General features: G+C 40.1%; 2 protein-coding genes across 2 annotated transcripts; both read right to left on the bottom strand.

The window, feature by feature from the left end:
• Nucleotides 1-3870: 3870 nt before the first annotated feature.
• Nucleotides 3871-7552, bottom strand: LOC130465534 (uncharacterized). Its single transcript, XM_056834331.1, has 5 exons — nt 7362-7552; nt 5776-5881; nt 5522-5564; nt 5307-5379; nt 3871-4156 (listed from the first exon to the last, which is right to left on the bottom strand). The coding sequence occupies exons 1-5, from the start codon at nt 7550-7552 to the stop codon at nt 4015-4017; spliced, it is 555 nt and encodes a 184-aa protein (XP_056690309.1). The 3' UTR covers nt 3871-4014.
• A 2812-nt stretch (nt 7553-10364) lies between these two features.
• On the bottom strand, nt 10365-23349 carry LOC130465533 (uncharacterized). The gene is made up of 2 exons (XM_056834330.1): nt 22789-23349; nt 10365-10958 (listed from the first exon to the last, which is right to left on the bottom strand). Exons 1-2 carry the CDS (start codon nt 23347-23349, stop codon nt 10365-10367), a joined length of 1155 nt encoding a protein of 384 aa, XP_056690308.1.
• Nucleotides 23350-23681: the final 332 nt, after the last annotated feature.

Genomic DNA, 23681 nt, shown 5'->3' with positions numbered 1-23681 from the left:
AAGTTTTTATAATATGTAGTTAAAGAAATTGGTGGTCAAAGTTGTGCATTGACAAGCGTGTCCGGTCAAAACAGGTCGAGTATTAACGGACGGAAGGAGTAATTATTATTAATCTTTTTAAGGAAAAAATAATAATAATAATAATAATATATTATTATTATTATTATTATTATTATTGTTAATGTTTTTGTTGTTGGATATTATTGTTGTTGTTTTTGTTGTAGGAGGGAGTGAAGATTAAAAGGGTAAAATCTTTTTTTTTTTTTACACCAAATGCGGGTGTTTTTAGAAGATCGCGAGCGTCGTTTAAAAACCCCTTTATATATACAGAGTATTTTCTATTCCCTATTACATATATTTTCTCCAACCACATTAATACATCCTCACATTTATATATACGGAGTATCACTTTTCTCTCTCCTTCATTTATCATCATATCGTACCCGAATTATGTTACTGCAACGTAGATCGGTTACGAAAGAAAAGGAATTAAGGGTGCGTTCTATTCAACTGATTTGCCCTGAACTTATCTGAACCTATCTGATCTGAACTTATCTGGACTTATTAGAACTTATTGGAACTTATTGAAACTTATCTGAACTTACTTGAACTCATCTGAACTTATTGGAACTTCTTGAAACTTATTGGAACTTATTACTAATAATATTAACAATAATAACAATAGTAAATAGTAAATAGTAAATAGTAAATAGTAAATAGTAAATAGTAAATAGTAAATAGTAAATAGTAAATAGTAAATAATAAATAACAAATAAAAAAAATTAAAAAAAAAAATTTTAAAAAAAAAATAATTTTTATAATAATAATAATTATTATTATTATTATTATTATTATTATAAATAATAATAATAAATAATAATAAAATTATAATATCAATAATAATAAATAATATTATTATTATTATTAATATTGAAACTTATTGGAACTTATTGAAACTTATTGAAACTTATCTGAACTTATTGGAACTTATTGAAACTTATTAGAACTTATCTGAACTTATCTGAACTTATTGGACCTGAAACTTATTTTTTTAAGGTGAACAAAACGCACCCTAATAAATCAATTAAATTCCGAGAGGATCCTCTGAGCGCTGGTTTTCCAGGCGGCGAAATGCTTAGTCAGAGTTAGGCTGAGAGAGGAAGGGTATGAATATCCGCCATTCAAATCAAAATTCCACAATAAATCCAAAAAAAAAAAAAAACACAGTATACATTCGTAATATCATCTATCTCAAACAAGAACAAATTAGAAGGAGGTACTTGCAATGGCGACGATATAATGAAAAGTATGAGTTTTAAGTACTACCATTTAGTGGAAATGGGTTTGTCCCACATTTGAGAAATTCAAAGTATGGGTTTTAAATACAAAGTTCTATTTAATTGGAATGAATTTGTCCCACGTTAGAAAAAAAATTATGTCTTCTTTAGATATGGGCATGTGATGTATATATTTTGAAATACTTCCCTTAGTGGTTTGGACTAGAAGGGTGCATCCCCAAGCGCGCGTTGCTGCCCCGTGTGGCCGGTTTGGGTGGTGGGGCCTTCTTTTTGGGCCAGGTTGTAAACTAATGGTCCAGTTATTATGAGACCGTTCAGTTACGAAGCTAACTCCACACTCTTCATTGGTTTTGTAACTACCACGTGATTTCAGAAAACGATCTCTTGATTTCCGTCTTCTGTTTAAATGCCCTCATGGAATAGTTGTTTCAGTTACAAAAAGTTGTTGACTTTAAAATTAGTTTTTGGGTTCATTTGAAATCACACCGAAAAATATCTTTATCCTCTCCTCTCTTCAGTTCTGAGCATTGTTATAAGTTCCAATATCCTCCTTAGTTGAATGTACATTTCTGAGGATTGTTGTATTAAATCTTGTGGGGCAACGCCTTCTCAGAATGCACCATAGTCGGGGCGAATTTTTCTTCTAAGGAAGTGTTCTTTAACACGTCGCAACTTTGCATACACACATCAAAAATTCGGCCCACATTTCCTTAATCAAATTCTGATTTGCAGTATTATTTCCTTACAGGACTTACCTTTTTTTTTGACAGGGAAGAACAATTTCATTAATAATCAGCCATACGGCATCTACACTGATAAAATAGATATGCATAACTGTTACAATTAAAACAATTACTATTCTGCATCCTAAAGCACATCTCGTACTCCACCGCTTCTAGCTTAACGCGAGCAGTGATTTTTGATGTTTTCGCATCTTTCCAAGTAGAGCCATTCGCAATCTGCGCACGAATTGTTCTGATCGACGAGTTGATGATAAACCCTAAACCTGTATGAATCCAAATCTCCTTCCCAACTATTGAAACCTTAAATTAATTCCCATCCATGGATGAGAATCAAGAACCTAGAAAACTCTAGGAAAAACCCAAATAAATTGGGAACAAATCAACGGGAAAAAAAAATCAAAACAAGACAAAACATAAAGAGAAAACAATGAAAAAAGAAGAAGAAGGGTCGAAAATAGTCTAATTTTCGAAAATGAGAGAGAATAGAGAAAAAGCTTACCGGACTTACCTAATATCATACGTAAAGATTAAAAGAGGACGGGGGGAGTAAATAATTGAAAAAAATACACCATCCACTAGTGGAAAACTCTTCATTTGCGTCACTCATTTAAACTCATTTGTGCCGCACATTGGTGTGACGCAACTGGCTGTGACACAAATGACTAAAGTCATTTGCGTCGCACATTGTCATTTACATCGCACTTTAGCTAAAGTGCGACACAAATGACGTTTTTTTCAACATGCTGAAAAGTCATTTGCGCCGCACTTTAGCTAAAGTGCGACGCAAATGACGTTTTTTCAACATGCTGAAAAGTCATTTACGTAGCACTTTAGCTAAAGTGCGACGGAAGTGACTTTTCAGCAGGTTGAAAAAAAAGTCATTTGTGTCGCACTTTAGCTAAACTGCGACGCAAATGACTTTTCAGCATCTATTACTATATACTAAAAGAGACACCAGGAATGACACGTGTCATTTCCTGGTGCAATTTTTTCCCGCCAAAATGATTTTTTATTTTTTACTTTAAAATAAATAAATTACATTACGTTTTTTTAGGAAACTAAGATAAAAATATATTTTAATTACCATAGATGTGTACTGCATAATATATTATTGGAGGAAAGATAAATCAATATTATTTTTTCCCTTATGATATAATTTTATTTATGTAATATTATAACTTTTTAATCTGATAAGAAATATAAAAAATATTGATAAATGAACTTCTAATGTTAGTCTACTATTAATAATATAATACATGGTAACTGGTAAGTAAGAATGTTAATTAAAATAATAATACATGGTAAGTAGACTAACATATAAGTTTATTTATCAAGTTTTACTCAATTCAAAATATGTTGTATTTGACTAACTCGGTTATGCTCGGGTCTTTTCGAAAATTAGTCTTGAGTCATTCGGGTTGGGTTAACGTTGTTAGATCGTTCTACATACAAGTAAACGACTATAATTTTTAACTTTGCATAGTACTATGCAAATTTAGTTCATTTGAATATTTTTTTTACACAACTTTGAATTTATAATTTTTCATATATCCTTTTTACTTTCATGTTTTCCTAATATCACAAGTATTTTAGTTACTATTAAAACAATAAGTTGTTTTAGTAGTAGTCATGCGTTGCACGGGCCCTAAACTAGTATTTTAAAAAAAAAAGTCATTTGCGTAGCAGATTAGCTCGCAAATGACTCTTTTTATTTTTCTTTTTTCGGATATTTTTATTTAGTAGTTTCATTTCATGTAGCTCGATCACATTACACAAAATATACATGAGCATAAAATAAAAGTAAATAATTAGTTGAAAATTTTCGGCAAAGTCTCCTTTGTAATTTGACCCTTCCCAATACCGGGAATGTTATAATACACATAATACTGTCAATATAGTTTTACAACCCAATATTATAAAAGGCAAATCCATCATAGATCAACCAACATGTTGATAACGAACCTAACGACACTTTAAGCATAAAAATTAAGGTACATGTTCCTTGTTGTATTCATGCACTCAAATAGACAAGCACGCATGTCTACATTAACCATGAGAACAGACCGACAAAGTCTGACAAGCAAAATCTTTTGCAATCTTCCCTTCAAGGCACACCTGCACAAGTTAACATAAATATTTGGAACAAGGAAAATATCTGAATTGGCAGATAAGAGAAGTATTTGTTGGCAACCATTTTCCCAAACAACCAATTTAAGAATTCTTGGCAACCCAAATTTGATCTGATCAATGATATCTAGGTCTCTTGTTTCTGTTATTATTCAAGTTTAGCAAGAGGTTGTCGTTTGTTTTGGATGGAACATTAATTAAATATATAGATGTATTCCTTCTAACACATTGTTAACTCATTTTTAAGTTGTGAGAAACAAATTTTGCTTAGAATTAGCAAAAAGAAGATGTAGATTGAGTAGGAATATAAAGTGATAATGACAAAAGAGTACTAAATCATGAAATATTAACTGTCCTACATATTGTTATTGTTGTCCTATATTGATGCTAAAATACTCAAACGGATTCTACGGAAGCTGAACTAGTAGCAATTCCCAACGGCTCTCTCAACAGATCCATGGAAAACAATGGCATAAGTAAATTCTGTCAACAGATTGTAAGAATGTAAGATGTCTCTTTTAAAACAAGGCTAATATCTGTTATATGATAGCTTAGCTAAGTGTATGCACGAATGCACAGTGTAGTACAGATCACTAGATCAGATGTATCTGTAATTTCTGTTATTCCCTCCCCTGGTTTGTACTAAGTTCCTTTTGCAGGACAAACTTCAAACTAGTTCTACCAATATTTCTGTTGTAAAGCTAATTTGATCCAAACTGCAGGACATTCAGGAGCAATTTAAGGGCTTTCCAGTTGCCACTCTTTTACGTACGGCACCTCAATTTTTATCCAACTAATTCATTATGTTTAGCTGTTTTGTTTCTTTTATTAGTACCCCCCACACACACATTAAACAAGTAATGTAACAATTTTTTATCAACAAGTGATGCAGGAACGAACCCAAGTATGTGTAATTTACTCAGCAAATACTTGTGTAGGAAGTATATTTCTGCTGCAGCTAATCTGCTCCAAAATGACCAGGAGCAACTTATAGGTCTGCCACCCTTTACGGCACCTTAATTTTTATATCTGATAACATGCTTACCGTTATTTACCCTTCAATGATCTAATTTTCTGATAACTTCTATGTTTAATTAGTGTTAACTGACATTATAGATTACAAGCAAGAAGAATGTACCTCAGCGCTACACGATATTTTTGACCCAGCTTCTCAAGTTCGGCCATAACACAATCCGTAATGCATGGAGTACCTTCAGTCATCAGAAGAAGAGTTGGATTTCTAATATATTAACATAAAAGAATCTATTGTTTGAAGAAATTGAAATAAACACAACAGAAAGTATTGAATATACAATGTCTGAACTCTACACAAAGACCACAATAATCACTCACATTTCGCATACAAGCAGTCCATCATTGCTTTCTCAAAATCCAACTGCACAAAACATAAAACCAAAAACCCACCAGGTGAAAATTGCATTACACAAAGTTAACAAAACCTAATCACTGGGAAGCAGTTTCCTGTAATCAACTGATTTAGCCAAGAAACAAAAGCACACTTCAAGCCAAAATAATCAATTCAACAGAAAGCGGTACTATATTTCTACATCAAAGAAACATATAAAACCATAATTTGAGGTTCTCACTTTATTTTGGATGGAAAAATTGATGAAATTGGTATCAACGATAACCCGGTAAAGAGGTCCCAAGACGGTATTATACTTGAAGAACAGGGCGGATGAAACATTAGGCCTGAAGAACACACATAACTGTTAGGTTATGAATAATAAAATAATATAATTCATGCGGAAAAACTATAAACCCAAAATCCAAATTAAATGCCACATAGTCAATTAACATAATATAGGTTACATACAATGTGATGCGTGCCTTCCCTAGCTGCTCCCAAACCGAACAAGAACAAGTCTTTAGTGCCGCAAACGTTGCCCCTCCGTAGAAAGTCCATAGCACGTTCGGATCCACCTTAGGTTTAACCAACTAGGATTTTACTTAAGGTTCTATGTATTCGGGTTAGGCTATATTATGTTCTCCCTTGAACATAATGAGAGTAAAGAATATGATTTCAATTTGTAATTGATGTATATAATTATGAGGGCCTAGCCTCATATTTATAGGGTAGGAAATAAGGAATTTGAGTCTTATTAGGAAGGGAATTACCAATCCTACTAGGATTGAAATTCTTATTCAATTAGAATTGTAACATTAATTAAACTCTTAATTAAATCAATTCCAGTAGGACTAGGAATACTTAATCCAAGGTTACTTGAGAATTAAGCAATCGGACATTTCTTGGAGCCCAAGACAAAGCAATCCAACGCAGCCACAATGGGCCACGTTGCTGCGCATGCCTCCCTAGGCCCAGCCGCAGCTGACCAAAGGCCCAGCGCACTGCGGCCTTGCCTTGGCGGGCCAGCACTGCTGCTTCTTTTCTCGTTGGCTTGGCGTGGCCCATGCATGGAGCTGCTCTCTTGCTCGCTGGCTTGGCGCGGCCCATGGAGTTGCTGCCTTGCTTGCTTGGCGCGGCCCATGGCGTTGTTGCCTTGCTTGCTTGGAGCGGCCCATGGTGCTGCTGCCTTGCCTGCTTGGCGCGGCACATCGTGTGTTGTTGCCTTGCTTGCTTGTCGAGCGATGGGCCGGCTGGCTTGCCGGCTTGTCGCTCGTCGAGCTTCCGATTCGTTTTCCGATCCCGGAATCCATTTCTATTTCAAACAAATATTTACGTTTCCGTTAATATTTCTGATTCCGCAAATAACTTCCTTTTCCGACAATATTTCCGATTCCGGTAATATTTTCGTTTCCGACAATATTTTCGATTCCGGCAATATTTCTATTTCCGATAATATTTTCCTGTACGAACCATGTTTCCGTTTCCGGCAACATCTACGACTTGGATAATATTTGTATTACCGTTATGAACCATATTTCCGTTTCCGGCAATATCATCATTTCTGGAGTATTCTTTATTTTGCCTTTTGAAGATTTCAGCTCCCACTGGAATCGAGATCCGCCGTTTCCGAATGTTCATAAATGGACTCGCGGGCTTGCCCTTCTTGAGCTTGGTGTCAAGAATTTGCAGATGAGTCTCGAATCTTTCGACTCGAGCTAGATCTTGGAACATATTCTTTAACTCACTGATGATTGTGAAAGCATCTGAGTTGATGAACGTTTTCTGTAGATCTGCACTCATGGTTGCAAGCACTAGACATTTTACATCCTTGTTGGCATCAATCCAATGATTTTTGGCTTCCTGAGTGACCCCAAAATTGACCTTCTTCGCGGTGAGTCAGTTCTTACTGATGACTGCAAATGAGGTGGTTGTATGGGTTGGAGGGCTTTGAAGAATTTGGCCACTCCACGCGACAATCCTGCAGCTGAGATTGACACGCCGGTTGCCCAGCACATGAATGATTTGTACAAGGTATGTAATCAGTGTTACTTCTCATGGCATGTTTTGCCCTTTTTGTCTTGTATTTTTGTTGTTTACATGGATTTGTCTTTCGCATGCGTGCAACTCTGTAGTGGAGCTTGTGAAGCTATACCTCTGCTACCAGGAGCAGAATGAGGCCCTCCAGAAGAGGCAGGCTGATTTGGATAAGCAGATGGATGATGCCAAGCGTGATCTGGAGCAGAAATCAGCTGAGCTGGAAAGGGTGAAACGACGCAACAAAGAGTTGGAGAATGTTGCGAACAAGCTGGCTGCAGAGGAGGTTAAGACCAAAGAGCTGTCTGAGAGGTTGCAAGAGGTAGATGAGAAGGCCAAAGCTTCTTATAAGACCGGTGCTCGAGATGGTGCCTTGCGTTTTTCTCGGTCACAGACCTATAGTAAGCGTATCACGGATAGCCATAACGGTGGTTGGTTTGCTGCCCATCGTTGTGGTGTTCATGGTATCGGCCTTACCAAAGAGGACTGTGCGGATATCGAGTATGCTTTCCTTGTGGAGGAGAAACATAAGAAACCGACCGGTTGGGAGACACAGATCCTCCCTGAGGAGATTATTCAGAATGCTGATCCCTTGACTCTCCCTCCAATCGAACTGAAGGAAGAAGATTACTTGGATCTTGCCATGTTGTCTTCTAGTACCAACCAGGTAGATCATACTCAGGAATGATGGTGCGGGCAGTCATCACCTAGGTCATCTTGTGGCTCATCTGGCTTTTTTAATGATTAGTTTATAACGCACTTTTGGTATCGGCTGTTTGTGGCACCTTTTGCCTTGGAATATTTTATAACTTTGTTTGTAAAAACTTTTATTAGGTAAAGAGCAGTTTGCATAATGCTCATTTATCTAGTGCTGTTTTAACAGCTACCGAACGTTGGTTTGGTGTTGGCTGTCGATTTTATCTTATGTTCGTTTTCTGCTTATATAATCGTGTTATTCCTATGTTTGCTTTTTTGTGTTTAATCGTATCACCCTGAGTCAGCAAGCTGGTAGTAGCCTTGCTGACCTTCTTTAAGGGTTTTGAATGAAAATATTTGCTTATACATCACCCCGAGTCAGCAAGCTGGTAGTAGCCTTGCTGACCTACTTTAAGGGTTTGATTCATATCACCCCGAGTCAGTAAGCCGATATTCCATGTGGAATTCTGACAATTCAATCGCCCATTTTAGGAGTCTACCTGATGTGTCCATTTTTTGCATTGCTTTCTCCAGTGGGTAGTTTGTGAGGACTTCAATTCCGTGTGCATCAAAATAGGGTCTCAGTTTTCTGGCTGCAATCAGCACTGCCAATCCCAACTTTTCTATCAAAGAGTATCTCGTTTCTGCTTCATGCAAGATATGACTGACAAAGTACACCGGTATCTGGGCTTTATCCTTTTCTATGATCAGTACCGCTGCTATTGTGTGTTGAGAAGCAGATATGTATAATTGCAGCGTGTCTCCCTCCTCTGGTCACGCTATCGTGGGTAAGGCTTGCAGGTGCCGTTTTACAGCCTCAAAAGCTACTTTTTCTGCTTCTCCCCACTTGAATTTTTTATTTTGCTTTAATACGTTGAAGAAAGGCAACGATTTATCTGCTGATTTGCTAATGAACCGAGTCAATGCGGCCATTCTTCCTGTCAACTTTTGCACGTCTTTTATGCAACCGGGCTCCGGTAGATTCATAATTGCTTCTACCTTATCTGGGTTAGCATCAATTCCCCTTTCGCTTACTAGGAAACGCAAGAACTTTCCTGATCGGACTCCGAATACACATTTCTTGGGGTTTAGCTTCATCCTAAACTTCCTCAGTGTTTCGAAAGTTTCTCTCAAATCATCAATGTGGTCGCTGGCCAATCGGCTTTTTACTATCGAATCATCCACGTATACTTCTATGTTTCTCCCTTTCTGGGAAGAAAATACCCTATCCACCAGCTTCTGGTAAGTTGCTCCTGCATTCTTCAAACCAAAAGGCATAGCTTTGTAACTGTAAACTCCCGTATCTGTGATGAAGGCGACTTTCTTTCTATCGGCTTTACACAAACTGATTTGGTGATACCTTGAGAAGGCATCCAGGAAACTCAACAAAGCATGGCCACTGGTCGAATCTACCAGTCTATCTATTCGTGGCAACGGATAGCATTCCTTGGGGCATGCCCCATTCAGGTTGGTAAAATCCACGCACATTCGCCAACTGCCGTTTGACTTTTTCACCATGACCACGTTGGCCAGCCATTCGGGGTAGTCACAAACTTCTATGAACCCTGCTTCCAGCAGCTTTTCAACCTCTTCCTTTATTGCAATGTTTTTTTCATTGGAGAAATTTCTCTTCTTTTGCTTTACCGGCCTGACTGACTTGTCGACATTCAGAGGATGCACTATAATATCTGGGTTGATACCGGGCATTTCATCCGCTGAGAAGGCGAACACATCTGCATGTTCTCGTAGTAGGCCGATAAGATTGATCTGCTGATCTGTTTCCATGTCAGCACCTATTCGTACCGTTTTCTCCGGAACCCCTTCTATCAACTCAATTTCTCGCGTTTCTCCATCTGCAGCCGACCTTGGGATGCAAGCAGGCCTTTCATCAAAATTTTCCATACTGAGATCCCCTCTCTTTCTTTTAGCTGGTATGTTTGCTTCTCGGGCGAGGTTGGTTTTCGGCACCATCCTTCCTGGTGCTTTTATAGCTGTCAGATAACACGATCTAGCAGTCTCTTGGCTGCCATGTATTCTTTCCGTTTTTTCCAGATTCGAGAGATATATCATAGTCAGATGATATGTAGACACCACCGCCTACGCGTCATGGATAAATGGTCGACCAATTATCACGTTGTATGCCGCTGGTACCTTAATTACCAAAAAATCGACCATCAAGTCCCTGGCTGATACTCCTCTACCCACTTGAACCGGTAAACGGATACTGCCATCGGGGTAGACGCTGGCTCTAGAGAATCCGATAACGGGATAGTTTACCCTTGATAATTCTCCATGGTCTATGTTCAACTGGGTGAAAGCCTCCCAGAATATGATGTTCGCAGAACTGCCTCCATCAATCAGACATCTCCTGACGGGAAAGTTCGCTATATCGAGCTCCAGCACCAACGGGTCATCATGGGGGTATATGATGTCGCGATAATCCTCCGAAGTGAACGTGATGACCGGTAAGGGGGGTGGTTCCGGCCATTTCCTTGCGCTATAGTAGCTCACCAGGTGCCGATGTTCCTCTAGATTTTTTACTGCCCCACTAACTGTACCTTCATGCACGGGCCCTCCTGAGATCAACCAAATAGTGGGTCTTTTTCCTCTGTCAGCCCCCTCTTTACTCGTTTCCGGTAATGACCGGATTTCTTGTCGGGGTGGTGGTGCTTGTTCAATCCTACCTGCGCGCTGTAAATACCCCAGCTGAGTAGGTATGTATGGGGCATGATTATGTGAACTGCCCTGCCTATTATTCCCTGTGAGGGGGTCAAAAAAGCACGAGGCTAATGCGTGACCTTGTCCCTCGTGGGTGTGACGTTTCTTTTTGTCAAATCAAGTGTAATTGGATTTCCTGTGAGTTTACACCCAATTGACTAGTAATATAGGAGTCGTCATTCAGTTTTTAACGACAATGAGAAAAACTGACAAAACCCGGTTATCGTGACATAAAGGGAGTGCAATTATGTTTGACCACGACGGCCGTAGGTTCCCTTGTGATCCCTGGTGTGGGGATCTCTCAACATACACCCGCAAGGTAGAGATTGAGGGTTCGGGGGACTGTAACTACCGAGAGGAGTACTCGCTCGTCGATAACTCCAGAGGCAGGATATCCTTACTAGCTCAGCATAAATAATTGAAGGGACATGCGTTAACTATTAAACTAATCTGAGTTGATTTTAACAATATGCAACATATAATACTAGATCGAGCGCAATTATCTGATTTAGATTGTATTAAGGGACCTAGCATGATAATCCAATTTCCCGAAAATATCATATTTATTAGGCGTGATCGAACAATCAGATTTAGTTAGTTTAACAGTTCATAAAAAGAGCGAGGAAAGCAATTAAATCATGGAAAAGGGACACATTACGACGCACCCTTGAGAGGTGTGTCACGGTTCTCAGAAAACTAACCACTTTGACTTTGCTATTTCTCCTTTTATTTAACGAATCTCAAGTTATGGGACAGGATACGTTCTGTTCGATTTATGGATCGATTGCGACAGAACTCGTGATTAGTTTTTGCAGCGTGAGGCTTAGGCTTAGGGGTTTAGAGTCAATACTCAGAATAATAATTGTGTGTTGTTGTCCTTTTCACGTCGAACTTAAGGCCCTATTTATAGAAAAGAGTTCGTGGAAAGATAGAATTATAGAGCTCTAATCCACGAGGAATTAGGAAAGAATACGTCCCAGGTAATTTCAGCGCCCAGGCCTGGGCGCCGAAATCTTCGGCGCCCAGAACCAGGCGTTGAAAATAGGATATGGGCTGTTTTTCTTAGTCAGATTCGGATTCCTAGAATCCGGAGTATTTGAGATTTAATTGAGTCTTTTAGTGCGTATTAACCTTGTGACGGAATGCGTCTGGGCCCGTTACGAACTCTAGGCTCGTTAGGATTTTAATTAATACGTAACTCTTACTTTCGAATCATATTAGGAATAGGATTCTCTCGCAATTTCTATCTCATTTAGGATTTATGTTGGAGTGCAACACCTAATTCTGACAGGTTTCTATCTTTTATGACTTGCCACTTTTAACAACTAACCATTACGGTAGTTACTATTTTTAGCAGGTTTCCATAAATAGCAGGTTTCGGGTGAAATGAAAAGGGGAATTGAGATTCGTTATTTTACAGGAGATGCGTTGTCAAGTGGAGATTTATGTTTTCATCATCGAACCTTCCCTTTCGGGAATGGGGACAAAAGTAGGTGTCTACAATTAGCCCCCACTTTGACTGAGTCTTGGAGTAAGACGATGGTCAAAGTATTAGACGGAGTGCATCGCACAAGCCATGGTGACCTGTTTTGGCGAGGGTCTCACGAGCCCCCGAGTGATAACATTTGACTTAAGGGTCATCACTTGAAATGTTGACATATCCCTCACGTGTCATTGGGATTTGTCAACGGATAGTATAGAATACTCCCTCACTTTGTCATTGGAAGTATCTAAAGAGGCGTAGGAACTCCCTCACTTTGTCATTGGGAGTAGCTACAGATGTTTTCGAAATCAAAGCTATAAAGTGTAATTGGGCCTGGCCAAGTCCAATCACGAGGTAAAAAATGTTTTTAAAGATTCTCATTTTCAGGGTTAGCTAAACGAGAAAACCCCCTTGTTTTTATGGGACGTAAAACGAAGGAAAATCCAGCACATCGTTCTTTTTTTTTGGAAAAACGGAAAACCAATCTTTTAAATTTTGGAAAAAAGGGAAACTACTCACATCGCTATTTTTGGAAAAAACGGAAAACCAAAAGCTACTCACATCGTTCTTATTTGGAAAAACGGAAAACCAAAAGCTACTCACATCGTTTTTGGGAAAAACGGAAAACCAAAAAAAGTTATCGCTGCAGCGACTAAGGACCTGCGCGGTTAGTGGCGCAGACCCCGCCGGCTAAAGATGACGAGCCTGTAAACATATTTTTTTTTTTTTGAAGATTCTTTTTCGAAAACTGAGGACCTGCGCGGTTAGTGGCGCAGACCCCGCCGGCTAAAGATGGCGAGCCTGTCCGCTAAGGGTGGACACCCCGTCCGATAGAAGTGGACGAATCTGTTTTTGAAATTGAAAATAAGGACCTACGCGGTTTGTGACGTAGACCCCGCCAGCTGAAGATGGCGAACCTGTCCGCTAAGGGTGGACACCCCGTCCGATAGAAGTGGACGAATCTATTTTGAAATTTGTTTGTGCTTTTTGAAAATAAGGACCTACGTGGTTTGTGACGTAGACCCCGCCGGCTGAAGATGGCGAGCCTGTTTCATTTGTTTTTTGAAGAACTTATTTTCTTTCGAGGGATGCTCGGATTTAGTTGCAACCTGAATGTGGGTTGACAACGTGCTTAGACGGACCATTGTCTTGTGGTCATCATCTTTCATGGTTTTGAGCTAGTCTTTACGGCTCAATTTTGCCACTACCTGGTTCCTTGATTAGGGGACCATGTATAAGTATCAACGGCGACCTTTGTCTTGAGGTCGTAAACCGGTTTTATCTTTTGAGACATCCAGACACGGGACTTCGTACAGCGTAGTCTGGCAATATTGTTTTACCTTTGCATAATATATATTTTCTTTCGAGCCCCCAAGCACTCGTGCTTGACGGTCATTTCTTGTAAAAGAGGTTCCTTAGGGATACGCATCCTGTAATGTCCTTGATCATGTTTGGGATTGCGCTCGTAAGTGCGAGCGATCTTTGTAGTGGCGTGCTACTCTTAACAAAGCCGTGAGGTGCGACTTTCGGCAATTTTAAAGTCGAATGAATATGGCAGGGCCCTATAGAAGTCAGAGCTGTTTTTTTTGGGTCTGTGATCATTTTCGGCGCCCATGCCTGGGCGTTAAAGATTTCGGCGCCCAGTGCTGGGCGCTGAAAATAATTTCTGGCGAGGTTTCTTGATGACAGAGTTGGCCTCTTGTTCGTTCGTTTTCTTTTTTTTTTCTTCTAGAGATTCTATTTTTGGAACGAATCGTTCATTTGAGATCACCGTTGATTGGTGAATAACAATTATTTCTCGAGAAACCGTAGCCGATTGGTGGACTACGGTGTTTGTCGTTTTTGGGCGATTATTTAAAGGGACTGTCGCTCTTAAGGCGTGCAGTTATTGCAATAGGTGGGCGAGTCTATATGGCCCGAGGAACATACCTTGAGGCGTAAGATTTTGATCGCTCTTGTATATATTTTTTCTCTTGAACGTGTTCGTGAATGTTCGATACTTAAAATGATGATATGTATGTGCGAACGAGCGTTCATAGAATGGCCGTTGTGTGCGGTCCATTAATCAGTTTGTTTGAATCATTTTTTTTTTGAGCAATGACAGATTTTGAATAGTTTGCTTAGAAGCTTGATAGGGTTCAGGCCCGTTCATGAAGTGGGCTCAAGCATCGTGCCCTTTCGATCGTTCAAACATTTGCTTCGAGATTTTTTATTTTGCTATGGTCGTTTCGTAGCTTGGAGCCCCCAAGTATGCATGTTGGGATGCTTCCTTTTGGCGTACGATTTTTGTAGGTTCTTTCGAGAAAGATGCCTTGGGGTTCCGCTCGTGTAGGTGCGAGCTATCCCTTTCGTGGTAGGTAATATTTTGCTACCTTTAATCCTTAATGTAGAAGTCGTGTGGCTTGCATTTGGGCGATAAGTAGTCTTTGCCTCTTACTCTTGGTCGTGCCCGCATTAGTGCGATATGCCTTACTCTTTTTTTTTAGACGTGTACCGTGGGACGGTTGAACTTATGGTGGGACGGTTGAACTTATGGTGCAACGTAGGCTTGTGTGGCCTAACGGCGTGTCTTAGAACATTCCTCCAGGCATTGGGATATCATTATTATTTTTGCATTGGAGTACTTCATCATGCCTCGTTCAGGTGTTTGGACAAGTGTAGCACCTTCTGCGTGGGTTTCCACGGCTTATTACTTCGTTCGATGCGAGGATTCATAGGTGTTTCTTTCTTATTTTTATATCTGGGCAAAACTTGGCTAGCAGAACGATTCAGCGCCCAGGCTGGGGCGTTAAAGATATCGGCGCCCAGCTCTGGGCGTTGAAAATGATTTCTGGGTATATTTTGACAGTTCTTATCCTTGATTTTTCTTTCGCTTTTACTTTGGAACGAGGTAGACTGTGTAACGGGCGCTTGTAGGGCGAGCGTTATGTGCAGTAGTTGGATCGGAGTTTTGGTGACTCGCAATTTTCAGTTACCCTTGTTAGTGGGGTGACTTTATATATTCTAAGTAGTGCTTTAGAATTTGGGAGGGGTTGTAGCCATTCTAAGGTTCGTTTTACACGATCAAACCTTAGGGTTGTGCCCTTATGACGTGTGTATAGTATTAGCGTCGAGAATTTGCGATAAAATCGTCATTTCGAGCATTTTTAGAGTGTTTTTCTCAAGCCTCCAACTGTAGCTACGGGATCGGCTTGGTGCTATGATGCTTTGCATACGTCTTTATGCATTCATGGTGACATGGATCATGAATAGTTTGAACCAGACTCGTTTAGTGCGAGATACGTTCGAGTAGTAATTTTGCTACTTCTCTTGTAAATGTCGTATTGTGCGATATTGCCATGGTCAAGGTAGTCACATGTTGAAGTGTGCCTTGTCCAAAAGCTAGGTGCCTTCCTTTACCCATAATCATATTTAGAAATCTTTTGACTCACTTGCAACATTGAGATAAACGCATACTTAGCTTAAACCAACGACACTTTATTATGTTCGAAGAGGTCTTTGAAAATCATTTGAAAATTATTTAAAATCCGAATCCTACTATGTACAGTCCGAGGTGTCCTAAGTAAGTTGACTTATAGAAGGGTTCGTACAGGATTACATGAGTGAATCAAAATACTGTTACCATTTTTGGAATGCTGTCTAAGGATTTGCTGGAAGCCAGGGTGCAGGCGTCAAGATATTACTTGTGCCCGTTTGGCATATGCTTTAGGCTTTTAGGGCCATCTTTTCCAGAATTGTGGGAACATAAACCGTTTTCAAATTGACTTAGATTTACTTGGTGTATGTCTGTACAAAAGGTCAAGGTATACTTAGTTCTTTCCCTAGCTCTTTCATTTCAATTTTTTAGCCCCCAGTTGCTATTATGTCTTCCCATTAATGATGCTTTTAGATTTCGATTTTAGATGCCCGTGTCATATGTCTGAGTAGGGTGAGCCTTGGTTAAGTGCCAAGTCCTATTGACAATGTCTGATTTTTTTTTTCAAAGGAGATTAGCAAGCATTCGAATTACCATGAACGGGTGCCCTGAGTTCGAAGGAACGATGGGGCGATGCCGTAGAACAATCTTTTTCATTGCAAGCTTACTGCCTTTACTACTTGTTGGCGATCATGACTGTGTCTAGTGGTGAAAGAAGGTCTTTAAGCGAACGACTATGTCTAGTGGTGAAAGGAGGTCTTTAAGTGAGTTAGTTCGCTTTAGGGAGGGTCAAGTCGAGTACTTTAGAGGTCATGGACGCTTGCGCTATCCCCCATTCAATTGAGGCAAAGCGATCTTTTGAGTCTTGGCTAAGTGCCTAGGAGTGTGACTGCTCCTTCTGGCAAGGGTACGTGCCTTTATTCTTTTTATTCGATGTGTGCTCGTTTTGGCATCTTGATGACTTGGATTCTTCTTTGACTTAAATTTTTCTTTCGACTTGGATTGCAAGTAATTAAATTTCAATAAGGGACTTTTTATTCTTGTTATTCTATAGGCTTTAACATTTTTGCAAATTGGTTGGACCGAATCATGGATTGCCTACGTATCCGCCTTAAATAGATTTAATTTGGAATCAGGTCTTGCGTAGTTCTTAGCCTAGAAGATGGTTTCTTAGAATGCCGATTTTAAACAAGTACGTTCTGAGGTGGAAACATATTATTTGAAACGGTAGAATAAGTGAAGTTTATTATTATTTTAATCTGCTGCTTTGCCGTAAGCCAAAAATTCATAAATTTGTTTTTTTTTTAGTACATGTATATTTTTTTTTTTTTTGTGGTACGTATATCTGAATACGTGTTGTACCCCTCCAAGTGTTCGTTATTTTTCCGTGCATGTGCGGATAAAATGACGAGCACTTCTGGACAGAATTTGGCGAGCAGAGAGATTCAACGCCCAGGCTTGGGCGTTAAAGATTTCGGCGCCCAGCTGTGGGCGCTAAAAATTATTTCTGGGCGGATCGTTTTTGGTGCGTTAAATGCTTTTTTTATTTTTAGACGAACTTTTAAAGGCGCTTTGCAAAGTTTTCTTTTTATTATTTATTATTTTTTTTGTACTTTTCATTGGTCTTCTTTTTTATTCGTGACTCAAGACAGCTTCAAAGATGGGTTGAATGAGTTGGGATAAGTTGTATAGGTATTGGTCAAGCATGAGGATTACATCAACCAAGGACAATGAATAGCATGGGGACGGCTCAAGGGTATATCAACAGGATGTATCCAAACAAGTTATATGGTCCTTATGCTAATGGTGGTGTAATAGCAGGTTTGGTCTTTGGAAATGATGGGCATGACGCACGTGTTAATGGCCGTGCGTGGTTTGCGGTTGACAACAAGTTCAAGAACAAGAGTCGAGGTAATGGTTTCTTGGGTTATGGCAATGAGAACATGGATGGGTTAAATGAGCTGAACAGGGGCCCCATAGCGAAAGCGTCTAAGAACATAAGGATTGGAAAGGGTAGACATCGTAGAATTTTATGATTTGGATTGGTTGACTCAATTCTTTTCCTTCGTTTACTTGGGTAAATTTCGCACTTTGGGAGGTACGGGCTAAGTATTTCATGGCTCGCTCTTTTCGCTCTCCCTTTTCTCTTTCTTCTTAAGTATTTCATGGCTTGCTCTTTTCGCTCTCCCTTTTCTCTTTCTATTTTTTCTTTTTGCTTGGGATTTCTCCCCAACATAAATCCTTCAATCAATTTTTTATTTATTTGGGCTAAAAGGTAGATGGTTGTGGTCTTTGAGTCACGAGGCGAGACTGAGTGAGCCTCGTTTGGTAGGCCTATAGTGGACTTTTAACTTTAGTAGGCCTAGGGTGGACCTTTAGCCTTAATAGGCCTAGGGTGGACCTTTTAATTGTCTTACTTTGCAAGCGTATTTAGTCGTTTCTTAAAATGTGCAAATAGCGTAGATTCAAAATGTTATTTTTTCCTTATTGAAATTTAACGAAAGAATTACATCGAAAATAATTTTTTTTGCTTCTTTTCAGATTCCAATTTCTCGGATTTAACTGGAAGTTGTGATTTAGACTCGAACTTTCATTAGTCTTTCTGATTATAACCCGTGTACGAATACAAGGAGGTGGCCTAGACTCAAAATAATGACGTGGCGTAAGATTATAATACTTGACCAAGCAACTTTCAGACTTAGGCTAATTGGACCATAACTTTCATTGGTTGACACTTTAGACTTAACCCTTAGGTGTTCATTTGTCATGCGCCATTTTGCTTAATGTTGGCAAGGTAGTTAGTTGGGGAGATCGAATTTTTATTTTTGCAAGACTAGAATCATTAGTGCGGCTTCCCTCTTAGTGTGTATTGCTTTTCCCCAATGGTAGCCTTATGGTATGCCGATTTGGGTATTTTCATGGTTGGTCATGTTGCATTCATGGAAAATCTTTTAGTCCGTACTTAGTAGTATTTCAAGGAGCGAGTGACTCGAGAGGACTATGATGGTCGTGACCCAATGTGATCATAAGCCTTGAGGCCATTAATTTTTTTGCTAATGGTATTGACACCTTAGGTTCACTTTGGGGGTTGTGCGACTATGGGGGAATGATTTCCAGAATGTGACTGTTTCCATTTTGCAAATACATAACATATTCTTTTTATTGGTGAGAGAGAGTATTGAGGCCGTAGATTCTTAGCAAGGGATGACAATTACATATGGGTGCTTATTGATTTAAATGTTAGGAAGGGAGACTCAATATGGTTTAACCTTTTAACTTGCAGAACGACACCAAGCATTAGGACCGATTCTATGGATAAGACAACTAAGACTTAGGATTTAGATTGTACTTTGGCATAGCCTAGTCTAGACTCAGATTTATTTTTTTATTCGAACATTATTTTTCCTTGAAGACTCTATTTGAACATTATTTTTTGAATACTTTTCCCATGTGACATTCAAGGTCATTTAATTAGCATGTTCGGTTTTGGTGTCGAGTATTGTCTTCATAGGAGGCCTATCAACGACACAAAGAGTCATTTTATTTTTTACAAGTCGCTTTTAGAATCGAGTGCTTTTTCATACGCCCTCGTAGCATTTTTTCACGAAAAGTTTTTTTGTTTTGCTACGTATTTTCTATGCGCGGGCACCGAGGCTGCTGTGCCTGACCAAAAGGCCAGGCAGCAACTTCAGCGCCCAGCGTAGGGCGTGAGAAATTCTGGCGCCCAGCCAGGGGCGTTGAAAATGCGTCCCTGGCTGGTTCTCGTTTTCTGTTTGCGTCTACTTTTGTTTATGCGACTTCGATTTTGCGTGCTTGCCTAATAACGTCCTTTACGCGTCGTGCAGCGTTTGTGGGATTCGTTACAGGCCGTCCCGAGCGTCGCTTATTTTTGTGGCGATCGTTCGGGTTTGCGGAACATGTATTTCGGTATAACTCTTTGGCAAATTGGTTTATGAATGTTTGGGCAATTTTTTTAGGTCGTTGGTTTGCTAACATTGTTTGTCATACACAATCACATATTTCGCTACACATAACTAACATTTCATCATGAGGCAGAATAATAATATGTCATGTAGTTTATGATAGGCTTCTATGGGTAGTATTTGCGCCTGGCTTGGTACCGCTTCTATCGCAGATCCAACACATGCCCCGGTCGAGGTAGTGCCTTCAACAGACGAATTTCGCCCAAAAGGCCAATCACGATGTAAGCCAAGGGGGCATGCACCAATGAGAGGGACCTAGTGGGCGAGCGATTGGGTTTGGGACGGGTGTACTACTAGCGAAAGTGCCGAGTGGACAACATTCGAAGCGTATGCACCCCCCGGTTGGCGATGGGTATCCTTAGTCCCAACTCCCGAGATGAAACATCTAAGGGAGCCAAGATTCGTTATGCGGTTCTGCCCGTTCACATTAATATGCTGATTTTCAGGTCGTCCCAACTTGATGGGGAAATAAACGCGGGGTAGGATCGTTTCACCCTTCGGCTATTTTGATTACCTACAAGCACGAGTATTTCCTTCACTATCCCTAGTGGAGTCGCCACTGTGAGGGGGTCGAAAAAGCACGAGGCTAATGCGTGACCTTGTCCCTCGTGGGTGTGACGTTTCTTTTTGTCAAATCAAGTGTAATTGGATTTCCTGTGAGTTTACACCCAATTGACTAGTAATATAGGAGTCGCCATTCAGTTTTTAACGACAATGAGAAAAACTGACAAAACCCGGTTATCGTGACATAAAGGGAGTGCAATTATGTTTGACCACGGCGGCCGTAGGTTCCCTTGTGATCCCTGGTGTGGGAATCTCTCAACATACACCCGCAAGGTAGAGATTGAGGGTTCGGGGGACTGTACCTACCGAGAGGAGTACTCGCTCGTCGATAACTCCAGAGGCAGGATATCCTTACTAGCTCAGCATAAATAATTGAAGGGACATGCGTTAACTATTAAACTAATCTGAGTTGATTTTAACAATATGCAACATATAATACTAGATCGAGCGCGGTTATCTGATTTAGATTGTATTAAGGGACCTAGCATGATAATCCAATTTCCCGAAAATATCATATTTATTAGGCGTGATCGAACAATCAGATTTAGTTAGTTTAACAGTTCATAAAAAGAGCGAGGAAAGCAATTAAATCATGGAAAAGGGACACATTACGACGCACCCTTGAGAGGTGTGTCACGGTTCTCAGAAAACTAACCACTTTGACTTTGCTATTTCTCCTTTTATTTAACGAATCTCAAGTTATGGGACAGGATACGTTCTGTTCGATTTATGGATCGATTGCGACAGAACGCGTGATTAGTTTTTGCAGCGTGAGGCTTAGGCTTAGGCTTAGGGGTTTAGAGTCAATACTCAGAATAATAATTGTGTGTTGTTGTCCTTTTCACGTCGAACTTAAGGCCCTATTTATAGAAAAGAGTTCGTGGAAAGATAGAATTATAGAGCTCTAATCCACGAGGAATTAGGAAAGAATACGTCCCAGGTAATTTCAGCGCCCAGGCCTGGGCGCCGAAGATTTCGGCACCCAGAACCAGGCGTTGAAAATAGGATCTGGGCTGTTTTTCTTAGTCAGATTCGGATTCCTAGAATCCGGAGTATTTGAGATTTAATTGAGTCTTTTAGTGCGTATTAACCTTGTGACGGAATGCTTCTGGGCCCGTTACGAACTCTAGGCTCGTTAGGATTTTAATTAATACGTAACTCTTACTTTCGAATCATATTAGGAATAGGATTCTCTCGCAATTTCTATCTCATTTAGGATTTATGTTGGAGTGCAACACCTAATTCTGACAGGTTTCTATCTTTTATGACTTGCCACTTTTAACAACTAACCATTACGGTAGTTACTATTTTTAGCAGGTTTCCATAAATAGCAGGTTTCGGGTGAAATGAAAAGGGGAATTGAGATTCGTTATTTTACAGGAGATGCGTTGTCAAGTGGAGATTTATGTTTTCATCATCGAACCTTCCCTTTCGGGAATGGGGACAAAAGTAGGTGTCTACAATTAGCCCCCACTTTGACTGAGTCTTGGAGTAAGACGATGGTCAAAGTATTAGACGGAGTGCATCGCACAAGCCATGGTGACCTGTTTTGGCGAGGGTCTCACGAGCCCCCGAGTGATAACATTTGACTTAAGGGTTATCACTTGAAATGTTGACATATCCCTCACGTGTCATTGGGATTTGTCAACGGATAGTATAGAATACTCCCTCACTTTGTCATTGGAAGTATCTAAAGAGGCGTAGGAACTCCCTCACTTTGTCATTGGGAGTAGCTACAGATGTTTTCGAAATCAAAGCTATAAAGTGTAATTGGGCCTGGCCAAGTCCAATCACGAGGTAAAAAATGTTTTTAAAGATTCTCATTTTCAGGGTTAGCTAAACGAGAAAACCCCCTTGTTTTTATGGGACGTAAAACGAAGGAAAATCCAGCACATCGTTCTTTTTTTTTGGAAAAACGGAAAACCAATCTTTTAAATTTTGGAAAAAAGGGAAACTACTCACATCGCTTTTTTTGGAAAAAACGGAAAACCAAAAGCTACTCGCATCGTTCTTTTTTGGAAAAACGGAAAACCAAAAGCTACTCACATCGTTTTTGGGAAAAACGGAAAACCAAAAAAAGTTATCGCTGCAGCGACTAAGGACCTGCGCGGTTAGTGGCGCAGACCCCGCCGGCTAAAGATGACGAGCCTGTAAACATATTTTTTTTTTTTGAAGATTCTTTTTCGAAAACTGAGGACCTGCGCGGTTAGTGGCGCAGACCCCGCCGGCTAAAGTGGCGCAGACCCCGCCGGCTAAAGATGGCTAAAGATGGCGGGAATGGGGACAAAAGTAGGTGTCTACATTCCCCCCATGGCCCTCCTGCCGGACCCTGTACTGGGACAGGTATCCCTTCCTTACCAACTCTTCGATGTTATCTTTTAACTCTTTACAGTGTTCTGTGTAATGACCATGATCATTATGGAAAGCACAAAAATTCTTATTGTTACCTGGATCATCCAGTGGTAACGGCTTTCTCCATGCTGCTGATTTGTTTACTGCGTAGATAGTGGCTCTAGCGGTGTTGAGTGGAGAGTACACCTGATAAGCCCCTACCGGCTGTCTGTTCTGATATCCTCCTCTCTGCTGATGACCCTCCTTTCTATTGTTATCTTTTCGGTAGTTATGTTGTTGTGTGGGAACATGGTCCTTCCTAGCCGATTGTACTGCCTGACTTCCTACCATGGGTGATATCAGCATCAGCTCATCACTTCTGATGTACTCATTTTCTTTTCTCAGGGCCTCCCCCAGCGAGGTGAATGATTTCCTTCCCAGGTATCTTTTGAACTCGCATTCCTGCATTCCTCTTAATAGAGCCAAAACTGCTATTTCTTGCTGTAAGTCTGGAATGGTGATGGATTCATTGTTAAATCGGGTAAGGTATTCTCTCAGTGGCTCTTTCGGCCTTTGCGAGATTGACATCAACTCTCCGGATGTTTTTTTTCGTTCAACCTTGCTAATGAACCGCCTCACGAAGTCCTCTTGTATCTGTCAAAAACTAAATATCGATCCTGCCGGCAACTTCTTATACCAATCGGCCGCCACCCCTGATAAGGTCGTTTGGAATACTTTGCACCACATGGCATCTGAGTCTGAATACAGCATCATGTGTTGCTCGAAAGCGGTGAAGTGATTTTCGGGGTCTGTGGTTCCGTTGTATTTGCATGTCGGCATCTTTACTTTTTCCATAGGCTGCTCCAGTATACCCCTACACAGTGGAGAATCTTTGGGATGTATGGTTCGTCTCATCGGCT

The sequence above is a fragment of the Spinacia oleracea genome, chromosome 1, assembly GCF_020520425.1.
Source record: "Spinacia oleracea cultivar Varoflay chromosome 1, BTI_SOV_V1, whole genome shotgun sequence".
Classification (NCBI taxonomy): Eukaryota; Viridiplantae; Streptophyta; class Magnoliopsida; order Caryophyllales; family Amaranthaceae; genus Spinacia; species Spinacia oleracea.
This window is presented reverse-complemented; position numbering and strand designations above follow the sequence as displayed.

What these genes read in the sequence shown, in the direction of transcription:
- LOC130465534 (XM_056834331.1), bottom strand. Translation starts at nt 7,552, where the DNA reads ATGTGCTGGGCAACCGGCGTGTCAATCTCAGCTGCAGGATTGTCGCGT. An exon ending in GGATTGATGCCAACAAGGAT is followed by an intron (nt 5,882 to 7,361) that starts GTAAAATGTCTA and finishes TGTGTTCTTCAG; the next exon opens with GCCTAATGTTTCATCCGCCC. An exon ending in ATTTTTCCATCCAAAATAAA is followed by an intron (nt 5,565 to 5,775) that starts GTGAGAACCTCA and finishes TGTTTTGTGCAG; the next exon opens with TTGGATTTTGAGAAAGCAAT.
- LOC130465533 (XM_056834330.1), bottom strand. Translation starts at nt 23,349, where the DNA reads ATGTCAATCTCGCAAAGGCCGAAAGAGCCACTGAGAGAATACCTTACC. An exon ending in AAGATAACATCGAAGAGTTG is followed by an intron (nt 10,959 to 22,788) that starts GTAAGGAAGGGA and finishes GGGTATTTACAG; the next exon opens with CGCGCAGGTAGGATTGAACA.